This window comes from Erinaceus europaeus, chromosome 4, assembly GCF_950295315.1.
Source record: "Erinaceus europaeus chromosome 4, mEriEur2.1, whole genome shotgun sequence".
NCBI classification, from domain to species: domain Eukaryota; kingdom Metazoa; phylum Chordata; class Mammalia; order Eulipotyphla; family Erinaceidae; genus Erinaceus; species Erinaceus europaeus.
Genome location: NC_080165.1, coordinates 123,825,700 through 123,846,939, shown reverse-complemented (window position 1 = coordinate 123,846,939; position 21,240 = coordinate 123,825,700). Strand labels below are relative to the sequence as shown.

Sequence of the window (21,240 nt, the reverse complement as noted above, 5' to 3'; positions counted from 1 at the left end):
CAGTTTAACAATGGTCTTTTTGGTCCATTTCAAGCCACCTCATCATCTGGGGCCCAAGTCAGGGAATCCTTGGATTCCCACATTGATATGATGGGCCTAGACTTCTAACAGATCTCTCTCTTCACCTTCATTGGTCATCTCTATCAGGAATGTTATCAAACATCCTCGAGTGGGCCTCTCTAGGACCTTGCCATTACTGTAGAGAAAAATTGTAGGCACTGCCCCACTCTCCAAAAGGAGACTAAGTTAACCTACTATGTCACTCAGGAAGACTGGTCCTGAAATGATAGCAAACTAGAATATTCCTAGTCATGATTTTGGACTCTAAGCCTAGACTGACAGTGACTCAGAAGTTACACAGGCCCTTATACTAAATATGAATAGATATAGACCCTAGAGAAGATCAATGAGGTTAAAAGTTAATGGTATTTATATACTCCTCTCATATTATGGAGCTATTTTATGTCCTAACCCAGCTTTCTAGTTCTAGTCTCAAATTTGATAACACTATCCCAGACAATATGTTTAGTCCTCCTGCATGCTATCAGGCTCACGCAAAAATTACTAAAGTTATGAGCCACATGGAACATATCTAAAAAAGACTTCCTATCTTTCTCCCACACAAAGACTCCTAGTTCCATTTGCCCTATCCCCACCTTTGGAAACCAGTTTATTGAACATTTTGCTTTATGTCATACTGCCTTTCAGCCACCAAGTTGCAGATGCTACAATAATGCCATCCTGACCTCCCTAGACAGACCACCTCACCAGTGTGTCCTAAAATCCCACCTCTCCAGAACCCTGCCCCCACTAGGGAAAGATAATAACAGGCTGGGAGTATGGACTGACCTGCCAACATCCATGTCCAGGAGAGAAGCAATTAAAGAAGCCAGACCTCCCACCTTCTGCACCCCAAAAAGAATTTTGGTTCATATTCCCAGAGAGGGATAAAGAATAGGGAAACTTCCAATGGAGGTGATGGGACACAGAAATGTGTGGAATTGTACCCCTGCTATCTTACAATCTTGTTAATCATTATTAAATCACTATTAAATTTTTTTAATTGATCTATTTGTATGAGTAAACTATGATACTTTTGACTTCCCATAGTATTGGTTGTATTTCTTAGTTTTATTCTAGGGAATTATTTAATGTTTTTTTCATCAATATCAGTCTTTTTAATGCTTACTTTGCTTTGTTAAAATAACTTTATGTAAATGAGGACATGACCACCAAAAAGATGATTTATATATTGAGAAATTTGTAAATGACAAAATATGCAAATACTATTTAGTAAAATAAAAGACAAATTTAATTATAATGCATCTGCTGTTAGTTTAATATTGATAAAGCGTATTTCCAGAGAAGTACTTTTGAAAATCCTCTGTGCAAATTTTATAATAATATTTGCATGAATCAGTATATTTAAATTGAAATATATAATGTTACTCATTAAAATAATTTTCTTAAGAGGAAAATGTTTTTATCAAGATACATTTTTACATTGTTTTTTTGTCATATGTTGTTGCTAGTAGGCCTTCACTGCTCTGGGGCTAGTTTTTCAAATAAAGGTAGAGAGACAGAAGGAGAGAGGATAAGTACTGAAGCTTACTTTAGTGTTGTGGAAGTTGGGTTAAATCCTAGGTGAAACATATGACACTATTCACGTGAACTATCTTGCCACTTGTATAGATTTTTTATAGCACCATGAAACAACTTTTATTTCTACTGCATGTTACCAATTAAGAACACTATTATTCATTACATTAAAAAAAGAGTAAACCAATGTTAAAGAACCTAAGACAACACTCTTTCAGAGATGTTTAATCTTTAAATTTTTTCTTTTAATTATCTTTATTTATTTATTGGATAGAGACAGCCAGAAATCGAGAGGGAAGGGGGTGATAGAGAGGGAGAGAAACACCTACAACATTGTTTCACCACTTGTAAAACTTTCCCCCCTGCAGGTGGGAACTGGGGGCTTGAACCCAGGTCCTTGAGCATTGTAAAATGTACGTTCAACCAGGGTACACCACCACCCTGCTCCTCAGATGTTTTTAGTCCTTCCTCTCAACATGCTGAGTATAATATAAAATGCATAAAGTTCCCACCTTACTCTACAAGTGACTTTCTGTGCTGCACAGAAATATATCCTAACACTTAGTCTCCCTTTTTTGCTATGCTAACATACGTCTCCTTTTTTTGCTATGCTAACATACAAGTGCCTGAATCATTTTTACATGTTTACAACAATTCTGGTTCCGGATACGCTATTTTATAAATGTAATGGCATTCATGATTTCCAGTATACTTCAGATGTATATTACTACTCCATTTCTGGCAAATACCTTCTCACAAACTTTTTACTTATGAGCATAAGCCAGAAAGCAGCACTATTAATCTCCACAGTAATGAACATATTTCTCCAGTACATCTCTTCTGTCCCATGAGTTCACATCACAGCTTATTTTAGGCATGAGATATCTGCTGTTTATTTACTTTGTAATTTCTTTTTGATAGCTCAGCCAATACCTAGATTTTCTTTATGTGTTGGCTGTGATGAGGTCTGAGATCTTAGAAGGCAAGAATCAAACAATCTTTACACTAGAAAAATTGTGAATTGTCATCCAGAAAAATATGTTAAGATCTTGCTATTACGTCGAGTATGTATGCTGTTTGTTTTTCACTTTTAAATTCTTTCAAACTCCATGTGAGAATTGTCAATGCCCTGTCAATACAGTATTCTAACCAGCACACATTTTAAGTATATAGTTTAATGAGCTGAGAAGCATTGAACCATTTCCTTCCCAGAATGTCCTTAATGTCTCTTCACATTCAATATGGTTATGCCATAATTCCCTGACACAGACATTTCAGTTTTCATATTGAAAATGTTTTGCCAAAGTTAACTCTACATACACGGTGTTATTTTGTATTAATTTATGTGGCAAAGAATAATGAACCTAGGGCAACCTCTGTAATACCTCTGAGTGGCTTCCACAGAGGAATTTTGTATTTGTTATTTCTTAGAGAGACAGTGGAGAGAGAAAGATAAGCTCACAGAGAGGAGAGGCACCATAGTACTGGTTTACTCTCTATGGAGGTTATTTGGTGCTCCCATGTGGTGCAGTGGTCAGTGTAATACTCAATAAGCCATTTCCTGCACTTTAAGGTATTTTTTTGAGATTCCATCAGATAGTAGGTTGATTTTACCATAAGTGTTTTTTTCACATGTGGAAAAATACTAACATGCTCGGAGAGCAAATTAATTTAGATCTGGATATTAACAGCAACAACAAGAACAAAAAAAAAGTTTTCAAACCCAGAGATATCTACCATAAACTTTTGTTTTTGTGCATTGTTAATTACTGTATAACACAGACTATGACCCTTTGAATGCACAAAATGATTACAATAATGATAAAAAAGCAACTAGCACATATAAAAGTCACAATATTCAAGCACTTCAAATATGTAAATTATTTTAATATTTTCTGTGCTATTAAATAGGTACTCAATCATTCTGCAGACAAGGAGTTAAATACTTTACCCAGTACTAAAGAATGGGAAAAGGTGAAATCAGACTCTTAATACAGCTGCTCTTTCAGGGCCATGGGTATTTTTCCTACTCATTAAACCACACTGATGATCGAAGATTCAGAAGTATAATAGGGCTAGATTATTAGACCAAGAAGAAGCTACCACCAATGAAAACATCACATTCTCTCTATACCATACAGTACATTTGGCTTTCACAATATCAGGTCCTGTAGCTAAGACTATCATATGGACAAATATCATATGCTACTTATCATCATAAATTGACTTGTTTTGAAAGAGGGAATTGACTACTAATTCAGGCAAATATAAATAAATAAGCAAGAGATTTAAACAGTTCAGAATAAATTGAAAGGTATTTAAACATTTCAGAATAATTTACTCCTAATTTTGCTCAACTATATAAACACTACATGACCTCTCAGGAGCTAATATGAGACCATTTTTCATTTTTAGGTTGATTTAAAATCTAGAAAGATAGAGATAATATATGTCTAAACATCTTCGGCTAAAACCATAAAACTTTTCATTCTAGCTCTTGATCTATATGCTCTTTTTAAAATAAAAGCTTGTATATCACATGCATCTTATATTTGCTTTCCCTTAAATATGGATTATTTTTTATATTATGAGAAATTTTAGAATTTAAATTGAAAAAAGTGTATTTTTTTAACTTTTCACTTGGCAAATGAAATATGTCTTTATTGCCTTAACAAATAGAGAGTAAAGTACAAATACTTAATTGGGCAGAATTATGACTAGATAAGGGAAAAAATGATGAAAGGAAAGATGCCAGCATGAACAGAATATGGCCATTTATTTCCATCCCAAGTGAATCAAATACTGCTCGTGAATGTGGTTCTAATAGTAATTCTGGCAACAAACCATAAAGAGCACCAAACCTCTGCCAGAGCCCTACTTCTACAAGCAGACAGATTTTTCTTGTTAAAACACACCAAATAGATCTCTCTTCCTTGTTGGCACAATCAAAACATTTATAAATGAAAAACTATAAACATAGTGAATGTGGGATACTTCTGCTACTCTGAGCTCTAAATACCCAAAGCTGATATATATATATACTCTTAAAGAAATAAGACAGCAAAGTTATGTAATATGCATTGTTGGTAGAAATTATCCTGGCCATGAACCATCATAAAAACCTGTTGGATAATGACTAGATAAAAGCATTTTTAAAGGTGAAAGATAAGAAATGCATTTCCAGTTAAACTGCCTTTCTTGATAATGATATGGGCCAGTTTCTACACTCAGCTTCCTATATATGTATGAATTAGGCTAGTACACTGTGTTTGAGTGTACACACAGAAATTAATAGAGGACTTTAAACAAGCAATTCTCCATTTTGAGCTAATGTAGCTGAACTTCTACTATATTGGCTGGTCAGAAGAGCAACACCATGGAGACACTAAATGGCAGAAATAAATGCTTCCAAGATTTTCTAAGTCCTTCCTATTCTCATAACAAGATTTCTCCAGTCAAGTACTGAGGATGGAAAGTAGCACCCCCTACACGTGTTAAATACACTCAAATGCGTCAGAACACTTGGCTGGCAGTTTTGGAAGTGCCACATTTAATTATCCCTGAAGCAGTTCTTTCATTTTTAGAAAACTGGTGAATGGAATTTGAGGGGAAAAAAACAAAACAAAACAAAACAAACCAGTAAACTCTTACCTTTTGTAGCAATCCGCACACACTGGGTTTTAGTTTCCTAACAGAATAAAAATGAAAGAAAGTGGTCAGAGTATAGATAATGCTTTCTGTCTTATAAACTATAGTTATAATGATCAAAGTGAGGTTAGAATATATATCTGTAAAGAACAGATTGGAAGCATCATGAAAACTACCAACTTTTAAAATGTATATTCTCATAAGAATTTTAGATATACAAATAAATTTTAAGAATAATTTCAAATATCTGCTTTCATTTTATAATGAAATGAGCTATTTTGTATGGGTCAATTACTATAGCATTCTGTTTGCACTGATTGTGCTTCTTGAATGACCAGAAGGAAAACTATATTTGCAGTCAATTGCAAATATAAACTTCATTTTGACTTCATTCACTGAGATCAAAACTCAGTATTTCATACTATCCCAAACATCCTAGTACAACCACAAGCTAGAAAGTAGCAAACAATTAAACTGGAGTAGTTATAAAGATCATAAAATGTGAATCACAATTATAATATAAAGTATCAATTATTTTCTTCTTTTTAATTAATTAGCATTTAGGGGGGTAAATATTTTCCAGTGGAATTCTTTTTCTTCCTCTTAATAGGCATATATCACAGAGGAAGCAGAAATATAAATGGAAAGCACCAAGAACTTTTTTTTGTTTCATTTCTTCTCCTTTTAGTGGCTAGTGGTGGTGTACCCAGTACGGCATGTGTGTTACATTTTTCCTTTCTTTCTTACCTTTATTTATTTATTTATTTATTTATTTATTTATTTATTTATTTATTTATTTAATATTGTGGAATAGTACTAGGAAATGTAAATACACTTCTAGGTCTGCACCTCACCCATCCAGAACTTGGTTCATGCCGTTTATATCTTTTAAAGTGGGAAAAGGTATTGAAGCCCATGAACAAAACAGAGGCTATTTATCTTCAAACTATTTTTATAATTCTACCTACAGTAATTGCACAGGCTGACAAACCAAGAGTCTGTAGTTTTCTCTTGAGCATTTCTTGTTTTTAAATTTAAACAAAATAAAGCACTGAGGAAGAATCATATCTAAAAAGTGAAAAGTTTGCACTTCAATTACTTGTGACTGGAAGCCTTCATGGTGAACTGCAAGAGATTGTTTTGCATTCCCATAAAGACCCAAAGGGATTTTGATGTCTTAAAAGCAATCACTATTAATTCTATCTAGATTACCAGTCTCTGCAGTTAGAAGTCAATTTTTAAAACCTTTGCCAAGATAACTGTGAAATATATTGTTACCACTCTGTAGTTTGATTGCACCACATGTAGAAGTATTAACAATTAGAAGCAAAAAATTTATATTAAAGCTTCTAAAGAGTGCCACAGAAAACCCTTTATAAGTAAGAGATACTCATTAACACTCCTCTCATACCACAGACCAAGTAATAACAGTTAATTTGAAATCTCTCACCTCTCTAAAGATGAATATACAAACAGAACTGTTTTCTACTACTGTTATTCAATCACCAGAATGGAAAAATGACTTATACAGTATCTTAAAAAAAAAAAGTCTAGTATTAGCAATGTGGAATGATATATATATGAGAAGGTGGGGGGCAGGAGGGCTGAGTTTTTTCCAGTAAAGACACCTACTAGATAATGAGAAGAATGATTTCAACCATGACTAACCTTTGGCTTTGGAGTACATCTTAGATGATGCTATAATTTTTTTTTCTTTAAAATATGCTAATAATCAACCATTTAGATAAAGAAAAAATAAGCCTTTCATTTAAAGGCAGCAAATCAATACTCTTAATTTCTTATGAACTTAGAAAAAATAAAAGTAGTTTTAATATCCTCTTAAACCATTTCAGTACAGGTCTGTTACAGTCATACATCACACATTTCACATGGTCTCCATATATCTGGTAACTCTATTACCCAAATCCAGCTATTTCCTTCATGGGCACAAATACATAAAAATGCCATTCTTTTATTGGATTTTAAGTTGTGAATGCTTACCATTGATTATTTTCTTTCTATCCCTCTCTTAAAAAAAAGAAAAGAATAAAAATAATAAGTTTTAGGAAAGAAAATCTTTCAAGGAGAGCAGCATGAGGTGTGAAAGGCCAGGTTATTTCCCCACATATGGAACCACTGGTAGTTTCTAACTTCCTGTTGTGTTTTCCTCTTCAATATTCATTTGGGATCAGCAGCAGTGTTCAAAAACAACTGTGTCCAAAATGGGAAAAGGAGGGGCAACCAGGGAAATAGAAAACAACCTTCTCTAATGGCACAGCATCCAGGCATCTCCAGGCAGCCTTCTGTTTGGGTTCTGTCAGATCTACCACAGGTGTCCTATTACTTTGTAATCAGAGGACTGTTACTTGTTATTTACTATTTGGCTTGTACCCCCTGAAAAGTTTATAAGCATTTATTAACCTGCTGTGGAGCATGCATTTTGTTTATCCTGCAGTAAATTTAATCTTCTCAAGTGTGCCACTACTGAGCAAAGACAGAACAGTGCCTGGTATGTACTAGGGGCAGAATTCTCGGCAGCAGCACACCCACTGTATCCAAGCATTTTACTTGCAATTGCTCTTGTGGGCTTCCCTAAAGAAGGTTAGAGCAGAAAAAATTACCAGAAAACAAGAATCCTATGTAATGTAACTGGCACAGAACTTCAACTCCACAAAGTAGATCCAAAACAGTGTACACTGTTAGGAACAGACACCCTTCACCCTCAACCCCATCCCACACACAAGGGTGTTTTTTTGTTGTTGTTGTTTGTTTGTTTGTTTTTTTTTTTTTTTACACATTTTCACACAGGAAAACGTAAAAAAAAAATGTCACAAGTTTTCTGACAACTCAAATAAAAATTGACTATAGCTTTTCCTCAGGGCAGTGAAAAAGACAAGTCCGGGAGTAAGCTCACCTTCTCCACACTGCTCATTGCTTGGAAATAGATGTTGTATCCTTTGCGTGGAGCCAAAGGAGGGTTCCAAAAGCCCTGATAGGTTCTATTGTCTCCCACTGTGAAGGGAGCAGGCTCAGGAAGATTCCCTGGGGGAAGTTCAGCAGCAAAGTAGTATGTAGCACCTCCACTCAGGGCGTTTTGATAGGTAACAGGGATCTGGTAGCATTCCATTGATCCTGCTTCTCGCTTGGTTCGATGTGGGTGCAACTCCTCCACAACAATCTGATAGGCACTTTTTGAGATCAGAAAAAGGTACACATTAAGGGAATTTAAATATGAAGTTTTCACCACCAACATCACTAACAAAAAAAGAGTTATTTTATATTAACATGCAACACAAATGTCTTTAAACACAGTCTTAAATGACTACATTCCTTTTTTTTTTAATGATTACATTCTTGTTCTTAGCTATTTAGCAATAAATCACAGAATCTCACATGAACTTGGATTCACCCAACCTCAAACCTAAAGAAATAAGAAAACGGGAGAACAGAAGCAACCAGTAGCACAGCTATATGCAAGATGCTGGGTATTATACCCCAAACTCTAACAAAGGGACTTTCCAAAGTTAACCCAATCACCAAATAATGTGATGATAACAATAACTATCCATTGTCTTCTTGAACCCTAAGACAACAGGAACCTCACATTTTCACTATAGAGCCTATATTTCCCCCAGTCCTGGAATCTTAGGGTGGGGCCCACTTTCCTGCATGCTGCTCTCAATTCAAATCAAATAATATTGCATACGCGGATCGCAACCTAATCAACGCAATGAGTGCCACCCCAACATGCTTCACTTCAGACTGTGACCAGAGACTTCACGTGTGGAATGACAACCCTTCAGCTTCATCACTCGGGTGAGACCTTACCTTTCACAGTATTCTCTAATTCCATTCCAGGTGTTTCACTCCCCAATAAAGTCCCCAAACCTAGATATAGTCCAGATCCCCTGAGATAGAGCATAGGTTCACACGTGCCTATAAACTAGGGAAAAATATATACCTGAAAGCAGAAGTACACATGAGCATGCAGGGAATACCCCTCAACACTTCATCTGCACTATTCCAACCTTTGGGTCCATGACTGTTCAACAATTTGTTTGGCTTTTCAGCCACCAGGTTCCGGATGCCAGCAAGATGCTGACCAGACTTCCCTGGACAGACGACCCCATCAATGTGTACTGGAGCTCCGCTTCCTCAGAGCCCCACCTTACTAGGAAAGAGAGAGGCAGACTAGGAGTATGGATCAACCAGTCAATGCCCATGTTCAGCGGGGAAGCAATTACGGAAGCCAGACTTTCCACCCTCAGCAACCCACAACGGCCCTGGATCCTTACTCCCAGAGAGATAGAGAATGGGAAGGCTATCAGGGGAGGGGATGGGATATGGAGATCGGGTGGTGGGAATTGTGTGGAGTTGTACCCCTCATATCCTACAGTTTTGTTAATGTCTCCTTTCTTAAATAAAAAATAAATAAATAAATAAAGAAGTAAGAAAACGACCATTTTCCTACACATTTTTAGATGTTGAGAAAATAGTTAACATAATAAGGAAACTGATATTAACCAGAGAAACACAACAGATTAAACTCTTTGTCAGATATTTTTAAGCAATGAAAGTTAACATTTTCCTCTGAAATACTGTGGAAAATCCAGCTTCAAAGCCAAATGTATGCCATGCTCGAGGTGGGGCTTCAAGCGCTAGTTTGCAGTTGTCACGGCATTAGACAGAATGTGCTGACAGGCTTTTTTACCTCTTGACCTTGCCATGGCATCAACATTGGCTCAAAGCTATGAAGATCTAAAGCACAAGTGACACACTGCAATACAGGCACAGATGGACAGAAATCTGTCCTTGCCACGGAAATAGACTTCCTCCCTCTTCTAGAGTTGTTAATAATAAAATGTTACAAATTGTGCTAACAGATGGCATTTGGCCTAGTAAAGTTCAAACCTAAACCTTCCCATACCTTTCTTAAAAGTCTTAAAACTTTGTCTATAGTTGTAATCATTTTAGAGAGAAAAGGAAGGGAAAAATTCATAATAAAATTAGTTTTATTAGTTTCTGAAACTGCTTCTTTGAAGGCTATTTTTTAAAAAAATGCTCACCTAAACAGCTGACATTATAAACACAAATAAATGTGTTTCAAAATTCCTGAGTACTGTGAGAAACTACATTGTGGTATCTCATGTAAGGTAAATATAAATAAATTTGGAGTCGGGCGGTAGCACAGTGGGTTAAGCGCAGGTGGTGCAAAGCACAAAGACCAACATAAGGATCCCGGTTCGAGCCCCTGGCTCCCTACCTGCAGGGGCGTCGTTTCACAAGCAGTAAAGCAGATCTTCAGGTGTCTATCTTTCTCTCCCCCTCTATGTTCTCCCCTCCTCTTTCCATCCTATCCAACAACAACGACATCAATAACAACAATAATATCTACAATAATAAAACAACAAGAGCAACAAAAGGGAATAAATAAATAAATAAATAAATAATAAAAAATCTTAAATATAAATAAATTGTGTATAAGGCTGTGTGCTTGGAGTTTGATCTCTGGGTAAATATAATTTATTTATCTATTTGTTAATTTATGAGCCTTGGGCCTTGAATAAGTGTGATTTCCCACTCCCTGGCTGACTTCTTTTTTTCATTTGAATCCATGTATGGGCGGAGAAAGGAAGAGAACACAGCATTAGAGCTTCCCCTGGCATCACGGCATCTCCCATGTGGTGTCTAGGTCTGAACCTGAGGCGTATGCATGGCAAGGCATATATCCTATCTGGGGGGTGCTGTCTCTAGCTCTGTGCTCAATCTGCATAAGAAAGCAGTCAATCACTATTCAATGAATCACCAGCAGAAATAAAATATTTTGTGTAATGAATTTTCATAAAAAGAAGTAAGGAAGCATGTGCATATAAATAGATGAGAGAATATGAATCTTTGATAATTAAAATTAATTTTTTCAGTTGAGCAACTTGCATGTAATTCTTTTCTTTTCTTTAATACTTTATTACTGAGAGGGATAGGTATAGGGAGAGAGTGAGAGAAGGAAGAAAACAGCGGGCTTCACTCTGGTTCATGTGCTGCCAGGACTGAGGACCACATGCCTACGAGTCCAGTGTTTTATCCACTGCACCACCTCCCACCATGATTATCACTGGGGCTTAGTACCTGCCCTATGAATTCACTGTTCCCAGGGGCCATTCCCTCCTTTTTATTCTCTATTTATTTTTTCTTTTCTCTTTTTTCATCTATTTTTTTATTAGATAGGACAGAAAGAAGTTGAGAGAGGAGGGAAAGATAGAGAGAGACGATACCCTCAGACTTACTTCACTGCTTGTAAAGCATCCTTCCAGCAGGTGCAGGGCAGGGTCTCAAACCTGGGTCCTTGAGCTTGGTAATGTGTAAGCTTAACTGGGTGTGTTACTACCCTATCCCCCCCCTTTTCTTTCTTTTTTTTTTTTTTTAAAGATTTTATTTATTTATGAGAAAGATGGAGAGAGAAAGAACCAGACATCACTCTGACGCATGGGATCGAACTCAAGATCTCATGCTTGAGAGTCCAAAGCTTTATCCATTGCGCCACTTCCCGGGCCACTCCCCCTTTTTCTTTCCTTTCTTATATTTGATAGGACAGAGAGAATTTGAGTTGGGAAGGTAGGTAGGTAGGTAGGTAGGTAGGTAGGTAGGTAGACAGGTAGACAGACAGACAGACAGACAGACAGACAAATAGACAAAGAGAGACACCTGCAGCCCTGCTTCACTCCTCATGAAGCTTCCCTCCTGCAAATGGAGACCAGAGGTTTGAACCCAGGAACATAGGCATGTTAACATGTGCACTCAACCAGGTATGCTACTGCCCTGCCCTTAAATTTCTAATTGAATGTAAACATAATTATACCTATAAGAAAAAGACCTTCATGGATTAAACTGAAGGAATTTTGTTGAATAAGGATTTTCATTTCTCCTCATTTAGATCCCTATTTCTATCAAAATGCTACTAAGAAATTGGTAAGTTGGCCTCTATCTCCTTTTGTTTAACAATAGGACAGAAAGGCTAGCAGAACAGACCACTTGGATAGCGTACTGCTTTGCTGCATGTGTGACTAGGGTTCCTGCCTAGATCCCACTCCATTAATAGTGCCATTTTGGCACTGTGGTTTCTTTCCTTCCTCTCAATGCCTCTCTGATTCTCTCTGTGTTTTTTTATTTGAAAATTTTCAGTTCATTCTGGTTTGGTGCAGTCCCAGAGATGACCCAAAATACAAAGAAAAAAAAAAAAAGGAAGAAAGAGGACCGAAACTGTAATAATGTTAATGTCAGAAAATGAGATTTGGGCAAATTACTATGACAATGGTCTTAGCAATTTAAAATCATGTGGACTGCATCATTCTTTTTCTCTCTGTTATGTTAGCCTCTATCCTGGTAATGCTACTGACAAACTATGTGTTCTCTGAAAGAACCACAGAGAGGCATTCTCCTGTTATAAATACAGAACTGGGTGGGTGTAGATAGCATAATGCTTATGTAAAAAGATTCTTTTGACTGAAGTTCCAAAGTCCCAGGTTCAATTAAATGCAGCAACATAAGCTAGACCTAAGCAGTGCTCTCGCAAAACCAACCAGCCAACCAACCAACCAACCAACCAAGCAACAAACAGCAAATACATAAGCATAACCCTTGGAGAGGGAAAAAAAAAAATCATAGTTGATCAATGACTTACTAAGAAAACCTAATCATTATTACTGTTTATTTTAAATTTAGAATTCATATTTGTATTTAAACATTTGCATATTCTGTGGATATGGGTACACACACACACATATATGACAGGTAGGTAGAGAGAGAGACTTACACATGTGCACTCACAAGCAAGTCTAACCTTGAATTTTTTTTCTCAGTCTTTAAGGAAAATTATCCATCTTTTAAAAAGGTATTCTTAATCTTAACCTAAATTTAAAAAAAAATCTATTCATTGTCAATTACCCACACCTCCAGAAAAAATTAGGAGATCTAGTGTGTAATTAATTTTAACTAGTTCTATAGAAATTGATAGAGGCTGTACAATACAAATTAAAGAATTTCTTGCAAAGCAGCTTATCTCTCCAGGTCTAATTGGAGCAAAGCAAACTGCCAATGCAGGAGTGTATGAAGGAAGAAAAGATGCAATGTGCTCTTTAAGAGAGATCACATTGAACTTGAGATGGAATTCTGCACTGAAAAATCATAAAAGTTCATTTTTAAAAGAAAATTCATTTTCCTCACTATAAAATTGGTCTGAGTAGTCTATTCTCTAAACACATAATTCTACTTTTCTTCATCTATTTTCACTTGCTACTTTCATACTTATCAATACAAATTAATTAAAGGAGAGAAAACAAGGAACGAGAAATCAAATTAGAAGTGATTTGACTGATTACATTAGACGGACCTGTGCTTTTTTATCTTCATGGTTGTCTAATTACCCAATCACAGTAACTCTGGCTAGGTTTAACTATTGCTTAAGTTTAGTACTCTAGCAATATAAAATATTCCAAATTCACCTGAATAGTTTTACTTACTTTACCAATATTTCATTTCTTTATTCATTTCTTTAAGTCATTTATTTTTTTGGCATCATCAAGGCCCTACTGCTCTGAGTTGACTTTTTCAGGTGGAGAGTCAGAGGGAGGATGGATAAGATACTAACACAACAAATTCTCCTTCACTGTTGTGGGGGATGGACTCAAACATGGGTCCTGTGCATGACAAGGCAGATACACTGTCCAGATGAACTATTTTGCCAGTTCATTTTTAACCAATTAAATACTTATTTTTTAATAAAAATGTGGGGGCCAGGCGGTAGCACAGTGGGTTAAGAGCACATGGCGCGAAGCACAAGGACAGTTCGATTAGAGCCCTGACTCCCCACCTGCAGGGGGGGGGGATCACTTCATAATCCGTGAAGCACGTCTACAAGGTGTCTATATTTTTCTCCACCCCTCTCGATTTTTCTCTGTACTATCTGGCAACAACAACAGCAATAACAACAAGGGCAGCAAAAAGTGGAAGAAATGGCCTCCAGGAGCAGTGGATATGTAGTGTAGATACTGAACCCCAATGATAACCCTGGAAGCAAAACAAACAAACAAACAAACAAAAAAACCCACCTTATTTATTAATGAGAGAGAGAGAAAAAAAAAAAAGAGAGCCAGAGCATCACTGGCACATATGATGCCAAACATTAACCTTGGGATCTCATGTTAGAGAGAACATCTTATTCACCAAGCCACCTCTTGGGTCACTTTAAAAAAAAAAAAAAAAACTATTTAACTTAAAATCAGTACATTGCTAATATGAATCTTTATTCCATACTCAAAATGTTTTTTCCAGGTTAAAAAAGTAAAGTTAATTCAAGTTACTATAATCTATGTTACATATTGATATCTGATTACTTTTAATTTTGAGGAAAGCAAAACAATGACTTTTCATCATGTAAGTCTATAAGGAAATATATGTAATATTTTGCTATTACCTCAAAAGTGAATTCATGATACTTAGTGGTAGATGATCTTTCTGATTCAATGACTTAAAATGTTGAAGGTGGGACAGTAAGTTGTTGCTACCTGCAACAGACTGCTATGGGCTGTTGTTATTATTATTTTGGTCACTAGAGATTCATTGCTTCAGGTGGACTTTTACAGACAGAAAGAGACAAAGGACTGATACCACAGCACTAAATCATGCTCCAATGTGGTGAAAAATAGTAGTGAAAGTCTTCACTCTCATGAAACTTATGTTCTAGTATGGAAAATGGAAATAAAAATAAATGGTTTCAAAATAGTCACACAATTAGAAACGAGGAAACAAGTACACCAAAGGAAGCCTTTTAAGGTAAAGGAGAATAGGGAATGATAGGTGCCGGGATAGCCTGAGGGTACTTCTTCCCGAGCTAGTGCTCTCTGGGTTGGAGAGAACTCAACTGGAGCTGATCTAGGCTGCTGTGTGGGAGAGGGATCAGGAACTCGTGCTGCACCAACTTCCGCAGGAGATACACTCTGGAACTCTCGGAGCCGGAAAGCAATTTCCAAGTGTCTTTAATCAGAAGAGCAGCTGTTTTTATACTCTCCAAGTAGGGTGGAAACAGGATGTGATATAGAGAGGGTGGAGAGAAAAGTGACTGGTGAAAATCAGGGTGTGACAAAGAAGGGATCAGGGTGTGACAAGGAGGGGGTGGAGCAGGCGAGAATCCTATCACTGAACCACCAATGCCCTGGAGTGCTTTATGTAAAAGTGATTTATGTAAATAGATCAAAGCTTTGGATCAGTAAATCCCTATATAGGCATATGGTTAAGCAGAAGCCAGGGGGAGGTGGCATACTACCCAACAGATAGGAATGGAGAGTTCTATGTTATATGATGTTGAAGAAAGACATGTGACAAAATGTCCTTTAAGCAGAAATATGAAGTATAGAACATTTTCGGTTAGGTGGGTCCTTGCATTATAGTTATCACTTCCTACATAACAAATTACCCTAAAATTGTAACTAACAGACATTTACAGCAAAGTTTCTTTTTCAAATTTTAGTGAGATAGAGAAAACATTTTTTTTTTATTTGAAGGAATATGATATTAACCTCAGTAGGAAAAGTGTAGATTTTTACAATGTGAGAGCATCACTCTCACAGTTTTGACAATGAGCTAAGTTAAAGAGAGTAGTTAATATTATACAATTTTATACAAGTAGTATACTAACTTATATTATACTATAGTAACTTCATATAATATGTCAAGAGTATTCACAATGGCTGTGTAGAGAGTTGGATTACATGAAGAAAGTAAAGGGGGGGAAACATAGACCATTAATATTAACATAAACATCCTAAAATGGAAGAAATGGGAATGAAAGGAATGAGACATTTTAGAAATAGAATATATTCAAGTTAATGCTAAGAATTAGAACTTTGTTCATTCAGACTCTGTATAGTTCTTTTTTACAGAAATCAGAAGTCAACAGAGAACCAGACTGTATGTTTAAAGTGCAAATAGCTGGAGAGCAAGAGATATTATGATCAACAAATTGATAATTAAATCTTTGTTCAAGATAGGGACTGCCCCACTCTCTGAAGGCAGGCTGGGCCATCCTACCTTGCACTGTAGGAAGACTGTTCCTGAAATGAGTGAAGCTAGGAATGTTCATAGATGTGACAAAGAACTGTGAGCTCACATCAGCAAGGACTCAAAGGTTACACAGGCTCCTGTGCAACATATAAATATATAAGGGCCCTGAGTCAGGTGAGTGGGGTAAACAGTTCATTTTATTCATAGATTTTCTTCAAGACTAGGAGCTACTCTCAGCCCTAATTGTGTTTTCAGTCTGGGTTATTCCCATTCCATTCTCTATTTTTCTATCAGTGTTTTTTTTCTTTTAATAAAAATAAATTGCTCAAATTATTGATAATTTCCCCCTCATAGTTCTTTGTGATTACTCTGAATTTTTAGGCTGGTACTGAACAGCCCCTCTCTCTTGACCCAGCTATTTCTCCAGCCTCAGGTCTTGTGAATTCTCCTCTCAATCTTCACTGAACTATTTGCAGTTTTAGATCCCAAATGTCACATAGCCGATCCCTTGCTTAGCAATCATTTGAAAGATATAGATTCTTTTCTTTTTTTAGCAATATCTCCTGTCTCACTGAAGTAACCTTTGGCTAATCTCATTTATACCTCTCCTTAAATTTTAAGCTCCATTTCTTGTATCTGAGAAATCTCTAGACTGTTTTCCACAACAGTTGGACTAATTTACATTCCCACTAGCAACGCCAAAGTGTTTTCTCCTCCCCCCCATCCTCTCCAAAATTTATTACCTTCTTTAATGTTTGTCATTCTCACAGGTGTAATGTGGTTTCTGTTGTTGTCTTTATTTGCATTTCTCTGATAATCAGTAATTCTGAGCATTTTCTTATGGTCTGTTGCCCCTCTAAATCTTTCCCTATGAGCCAGCAATTTCTCTCCTGGGGATTTACCCAAAGGAAACAAAATTACCTATCAGAAAAAAACTATGTATAGCTAGCAGAATAATTTGTAATAGCCAAAATGTAGATGCAACTCAGATGACCAACAACAGATGAGTAGCAAAAAAAAAAAAAAAAAAAAAAAAAAAGTACCTATACATGATGGAATATTGCTCAGCTGTTAAAAATGATAAAGTCATTTCCTGGAAAACTTGAAGACATCATGTTAAATAAGATAAGTCGAAAGGAGGACAAACACCAAATGATTTTACTTATTGTTGGTATTTAATAAATAGGGACAAGGAGGAAGAGCACAAAGCAAAACTTGAATTGGGCATGGTGTATTGCATAAACAAAAAGAACTCTGGGGAAGGAGGGAGAGCAAAGGGCTGAGAAGATCCTTTAGAGTCCTGGTGCATGAAGATGTAAAGGGACCTAGCTTATGGGTGAGAGCTCTGCATAGAACTTTCATGAGATGAGAAATCATAGCCATGTGTCAATGACAACACTATAAACCATTAACCCCTCAGTAAAAATGATAAAAAAAAAAACCCTGAGCTCCAGCACTACCATTTTCTAACTGCTGTTATTTCACTTCTACATTATTAATATCTCTCACAGATGGACCTGTCTTGAATTACCAATAAGTGGAATTGATATATCCCTTATATAGATTTTCTATTCCAAACATCCATCTCAGCACTTAGCATATATTGAATACAAGTGAGTCACAATTTTTATTTTTATTTTTTTATTATCTTTATTTATTTGTTGGATAGAGAGAGCCAGAAATCAAGAGGTAAGGAGATGATAGAGAGGGAGCGAGATACCTGCAACACTGTTTCACCACTCAGAAAGCTTTTCCCACTGCAGGTGGGGGCCAGGGGCTCCAACCCAGGTCCTTGCACACTGTAACATGTGCTCTCAACCAGGTGCATTACCACCTGTCCCCACAAATCAAAACATTTATAAAGATCTTTGGCAATTTTTTCTATTAAAAAAACAAAAGAAAACAAACAAAAAAACTAAACTAAATGTACATATTCTACATGACACGGTTTCAGGTGCTATAATAAAAGTTTTTTGAATGGAGTTTGTTTGATATTAGTGAGATCAGAGCAGAAAGAATTATATATTGTCACACAGGTTGAGATAAGAGGATAGTGAAATGCAGTCTGGCAAAGAACAACAATGCTATAAAACAGAGAAAACAGAACTTAAAAATAAGGCCTGATGATATCAGACAAAGCTAACAGATGGATGCTTTCAAAAGCTTTAGTGATCTGGTAAACAGATGCAGTTTTCATCAGTATGGGAAGAGCTGGGCCACAGATGAAAATAGCAACAAGTATTGGGCAGAGAAGAGATTTTTGATAGGACTGAGAATTTGAGAGAGAAAGAGAGAGAGAGTGAGAGAGAGAAAAGGAGAGAGAGTGAGAGAGAGAAAGAGAGAGAGAGAGAGAAGGAGAAGAACTGAGTAGAAACTTAAGTAAATTGGGGGCCAGGGTGGCCCACCTGTTTAAGCACACACATTAAGTGTACAAGGGCATAGGTTCAAACCCCTGGTCCCCACCTGCAGAGGGAAAGCTTCACAAGTAGAGAAGCAAGGCTGCAAGTGTCTCTCTATTCCCCCCTCCCCTCAATTTCTCTCTGTCTCTATCCAATAACAAACAAACAAATAAATTCCTACCCTATTTTTTTTTAAAAAAGAAAGTTAAGTAAATAAAAAAAAATCTGAAGGTAGTGGGTGTTAGGGATTCAATTTAATATTTGGAATACTAGACAATATGTACAGTTCTATTAAAACTGGTTGCATTTAATTGGGTCTTCCATTTCCCAAGAAACTAAGAAAACTGCATAAGACAAAATATTATTTGGTTTGGGCAGAAATAACACAATGTTAATATGAAAAGACATTCAGGGGACCAGGCAGTGTGGCGCACCTGGTTAAGCACTCATGTTACAGTGCACAAGGACCTGGGTTCAAGTCCATGGTCTCCACCTGCAAGGGGAAAACTTCACAAGTAGTGAAGCAGGGCTGCAGATGTCTCTTTCCCTCTCTTTATCTGTCTATTTTCCCCTTCCCTCTCCATTTCTCTCTGTCTCTATCCAATAATAAATAAATAAATATTTTTTTTAAAGATTTTCGTGTCTTCACCAGGACAGCCCTGCCCATGAGCCCTCCAAGAATTCCATGCTTTTAGCAGCTTCAAAGTCTCAAGTTCAATCCCATGTACAGCCATAAGGCAGAGCAGAAGAGGACTCTTTTTTTTTTTTTTTTTAAGGTCATTTGTTTCCATGTCATTTAAATATCACTCATTGACAAAATCCTAAGTATTAAATGCATTACCTTGAACGCAAATCTCTGATAGTGTAAAATTTAGGGTACTCAGATCAGTTCCAGAACAGGTCAATGTCTTTCCAATAAATATAGAATTTATTTCTATGTCAAGAAAATGTATTATTTTTGTAATAGGAATATATGAATTCTTTGTATTTTGAATTTTTAAAATAAGTTATGTAAAGAAAGTAGAAGATCTGATTTTTAAGTCATATCAATAATATACTCAGTCCCAATAATATTGAAATAATGGGAGTCAGGCTGTGGCACAGAGGGTTAAGCGCATGTACGGAAAGCGCAAGGACCAGCATAAAGATCCCGGTTCGAGTTCGAGCCTCTGGCTCCCCACTAGCAGGGGAGTCACTTCAAAGGCAACAATAACGAGATCAATAATAACTACAACAATAAAACAACAAGGGAAACAAAGGGACTAAATAAATAAATATTAATAAATAAATAATATACTCATTAATTCAAATTTATTTCCTTTTTGTTGCCCTTGTTTTTATTGTTGTTGTAGTTATTATTTGATATTGCTGTTGTTAGGATAGCGAGAAATGGAGAGAGGAAGGGAAGGCAGAGAGGGGGAGAGAAAGACAGAAATCTGCAGACTTGCTTCACCACCTGTGAAGCGACTCCCCTGAAGGTGGGGAGCTGGGGTTTTGAACCAGGATCCTTATGCTGGTCCTTGAGCTTTGTACTACCTGTGCTTAACCCACTTTGCTACCGCATGATTCCCTATACTCACTAATTCAATGAAGCTGCTAAATGTCAACTATGAGCAAAGTATTTAAAAGTTTTCAGGAATCTCTGATCATGACAAACCTAGGCAAACACTTGTTTTCTTGTGTTAAATTTATCTTTGACTCATTATCAGAGTTGTGAGATGATATTATCAAAGCTATGACAAAGTTTTGATACTTAAGACATGGCCAGTGACTGTGTAATGAGTTATTAAATGAAGGGTTAATTTTAAGGTATGTTACCCACATAATTATGCAATAATAATAGCAACAGTAACAATGATATATTGATTTGCATCTTATGTTAAATTATGTTATGTTATTTGCATCTTATGTAATGTGAAAATTCACTCACAAGCTGAATATGGGCCCCAGATCAGATCAAATCAATGGGGTTTACAGTCAATAACATTAAACACCTTTCCCATATTTGAGAGCTACTCTCTTCCCTGATCCAGCTTTCTGGTCCTTTTCTCAGCCATGATATCATCTCCCCAGACAATAACTTGGATCCACCTAAATATCAGGTTTCAAGCTCAGGGGAAAAAAAAAAAAAAACAACTAGTATACTCATGGGTCCTTTGGAATAAAACTAAAATAGGCCTACTAGCTATCTATAAAACTCTTCATCTGCATTATTCCAGCCTTTAGGTTCATTATTAGTCAACAACTTGTTTGGCTTTATATGTTAACTCCCTTTTCAGTCACCAGGTTCCAGATGCTAGCATGATGCCAACCAGACTTCCCAGACAGACAGTCCTACCAGTGTGTCCTGGAGCTTGGATTCCCCAGAGCCCTGACCCACTAGGGAAAGAGAGAGACAGGCTGGGAGTACGGATTGATCTGCCATTGCCCATGTTCAGCGGGGAAGCAATTACAGAAGCCAGACCTTCCACCTTCTGCATCCCACAATGACCTTGGGTCCATACTCCCAGAGAGATAAAAAAAAAACAAAAACAGGGAA

At 36.6% G+C, this 21,240-nt stretch overlaps 1 protein-coding gene across 7 annotated transcripts in view; it reads right to left on the bottom strand.

Annotated features, from left to right (window-relative positions):
* PTPRK (protein tyrosine phosphatase receptor type K) overlaps positions 1 to 21,240 on the bottom strand; it is a 603,479-nt gene that overhangs the window by 104,577 nt on the left and 477,662 nt on the right. For all 7 annotated transcript variants that reach the window (XM_060190490.1, XM_060190487.1, XM_060190488.1 and 4 more), the window contains exons 12-13: positions 8,162 to 8,435; positions 5,251 to 5,287 (exon numbers count right to left, since the gene is read on the bottom strand). In XM_060190490.1, coding sequence (XP_060046473.1) covers positions 5,251 to 5,287; positions 8,162 to 8,435 — 311 coding nt within the window. The remainder of the gene's footprint in view (positions 1 to 5,250; positions 5,288 to 8,161; positions 8,436 to 21,240) is intronic.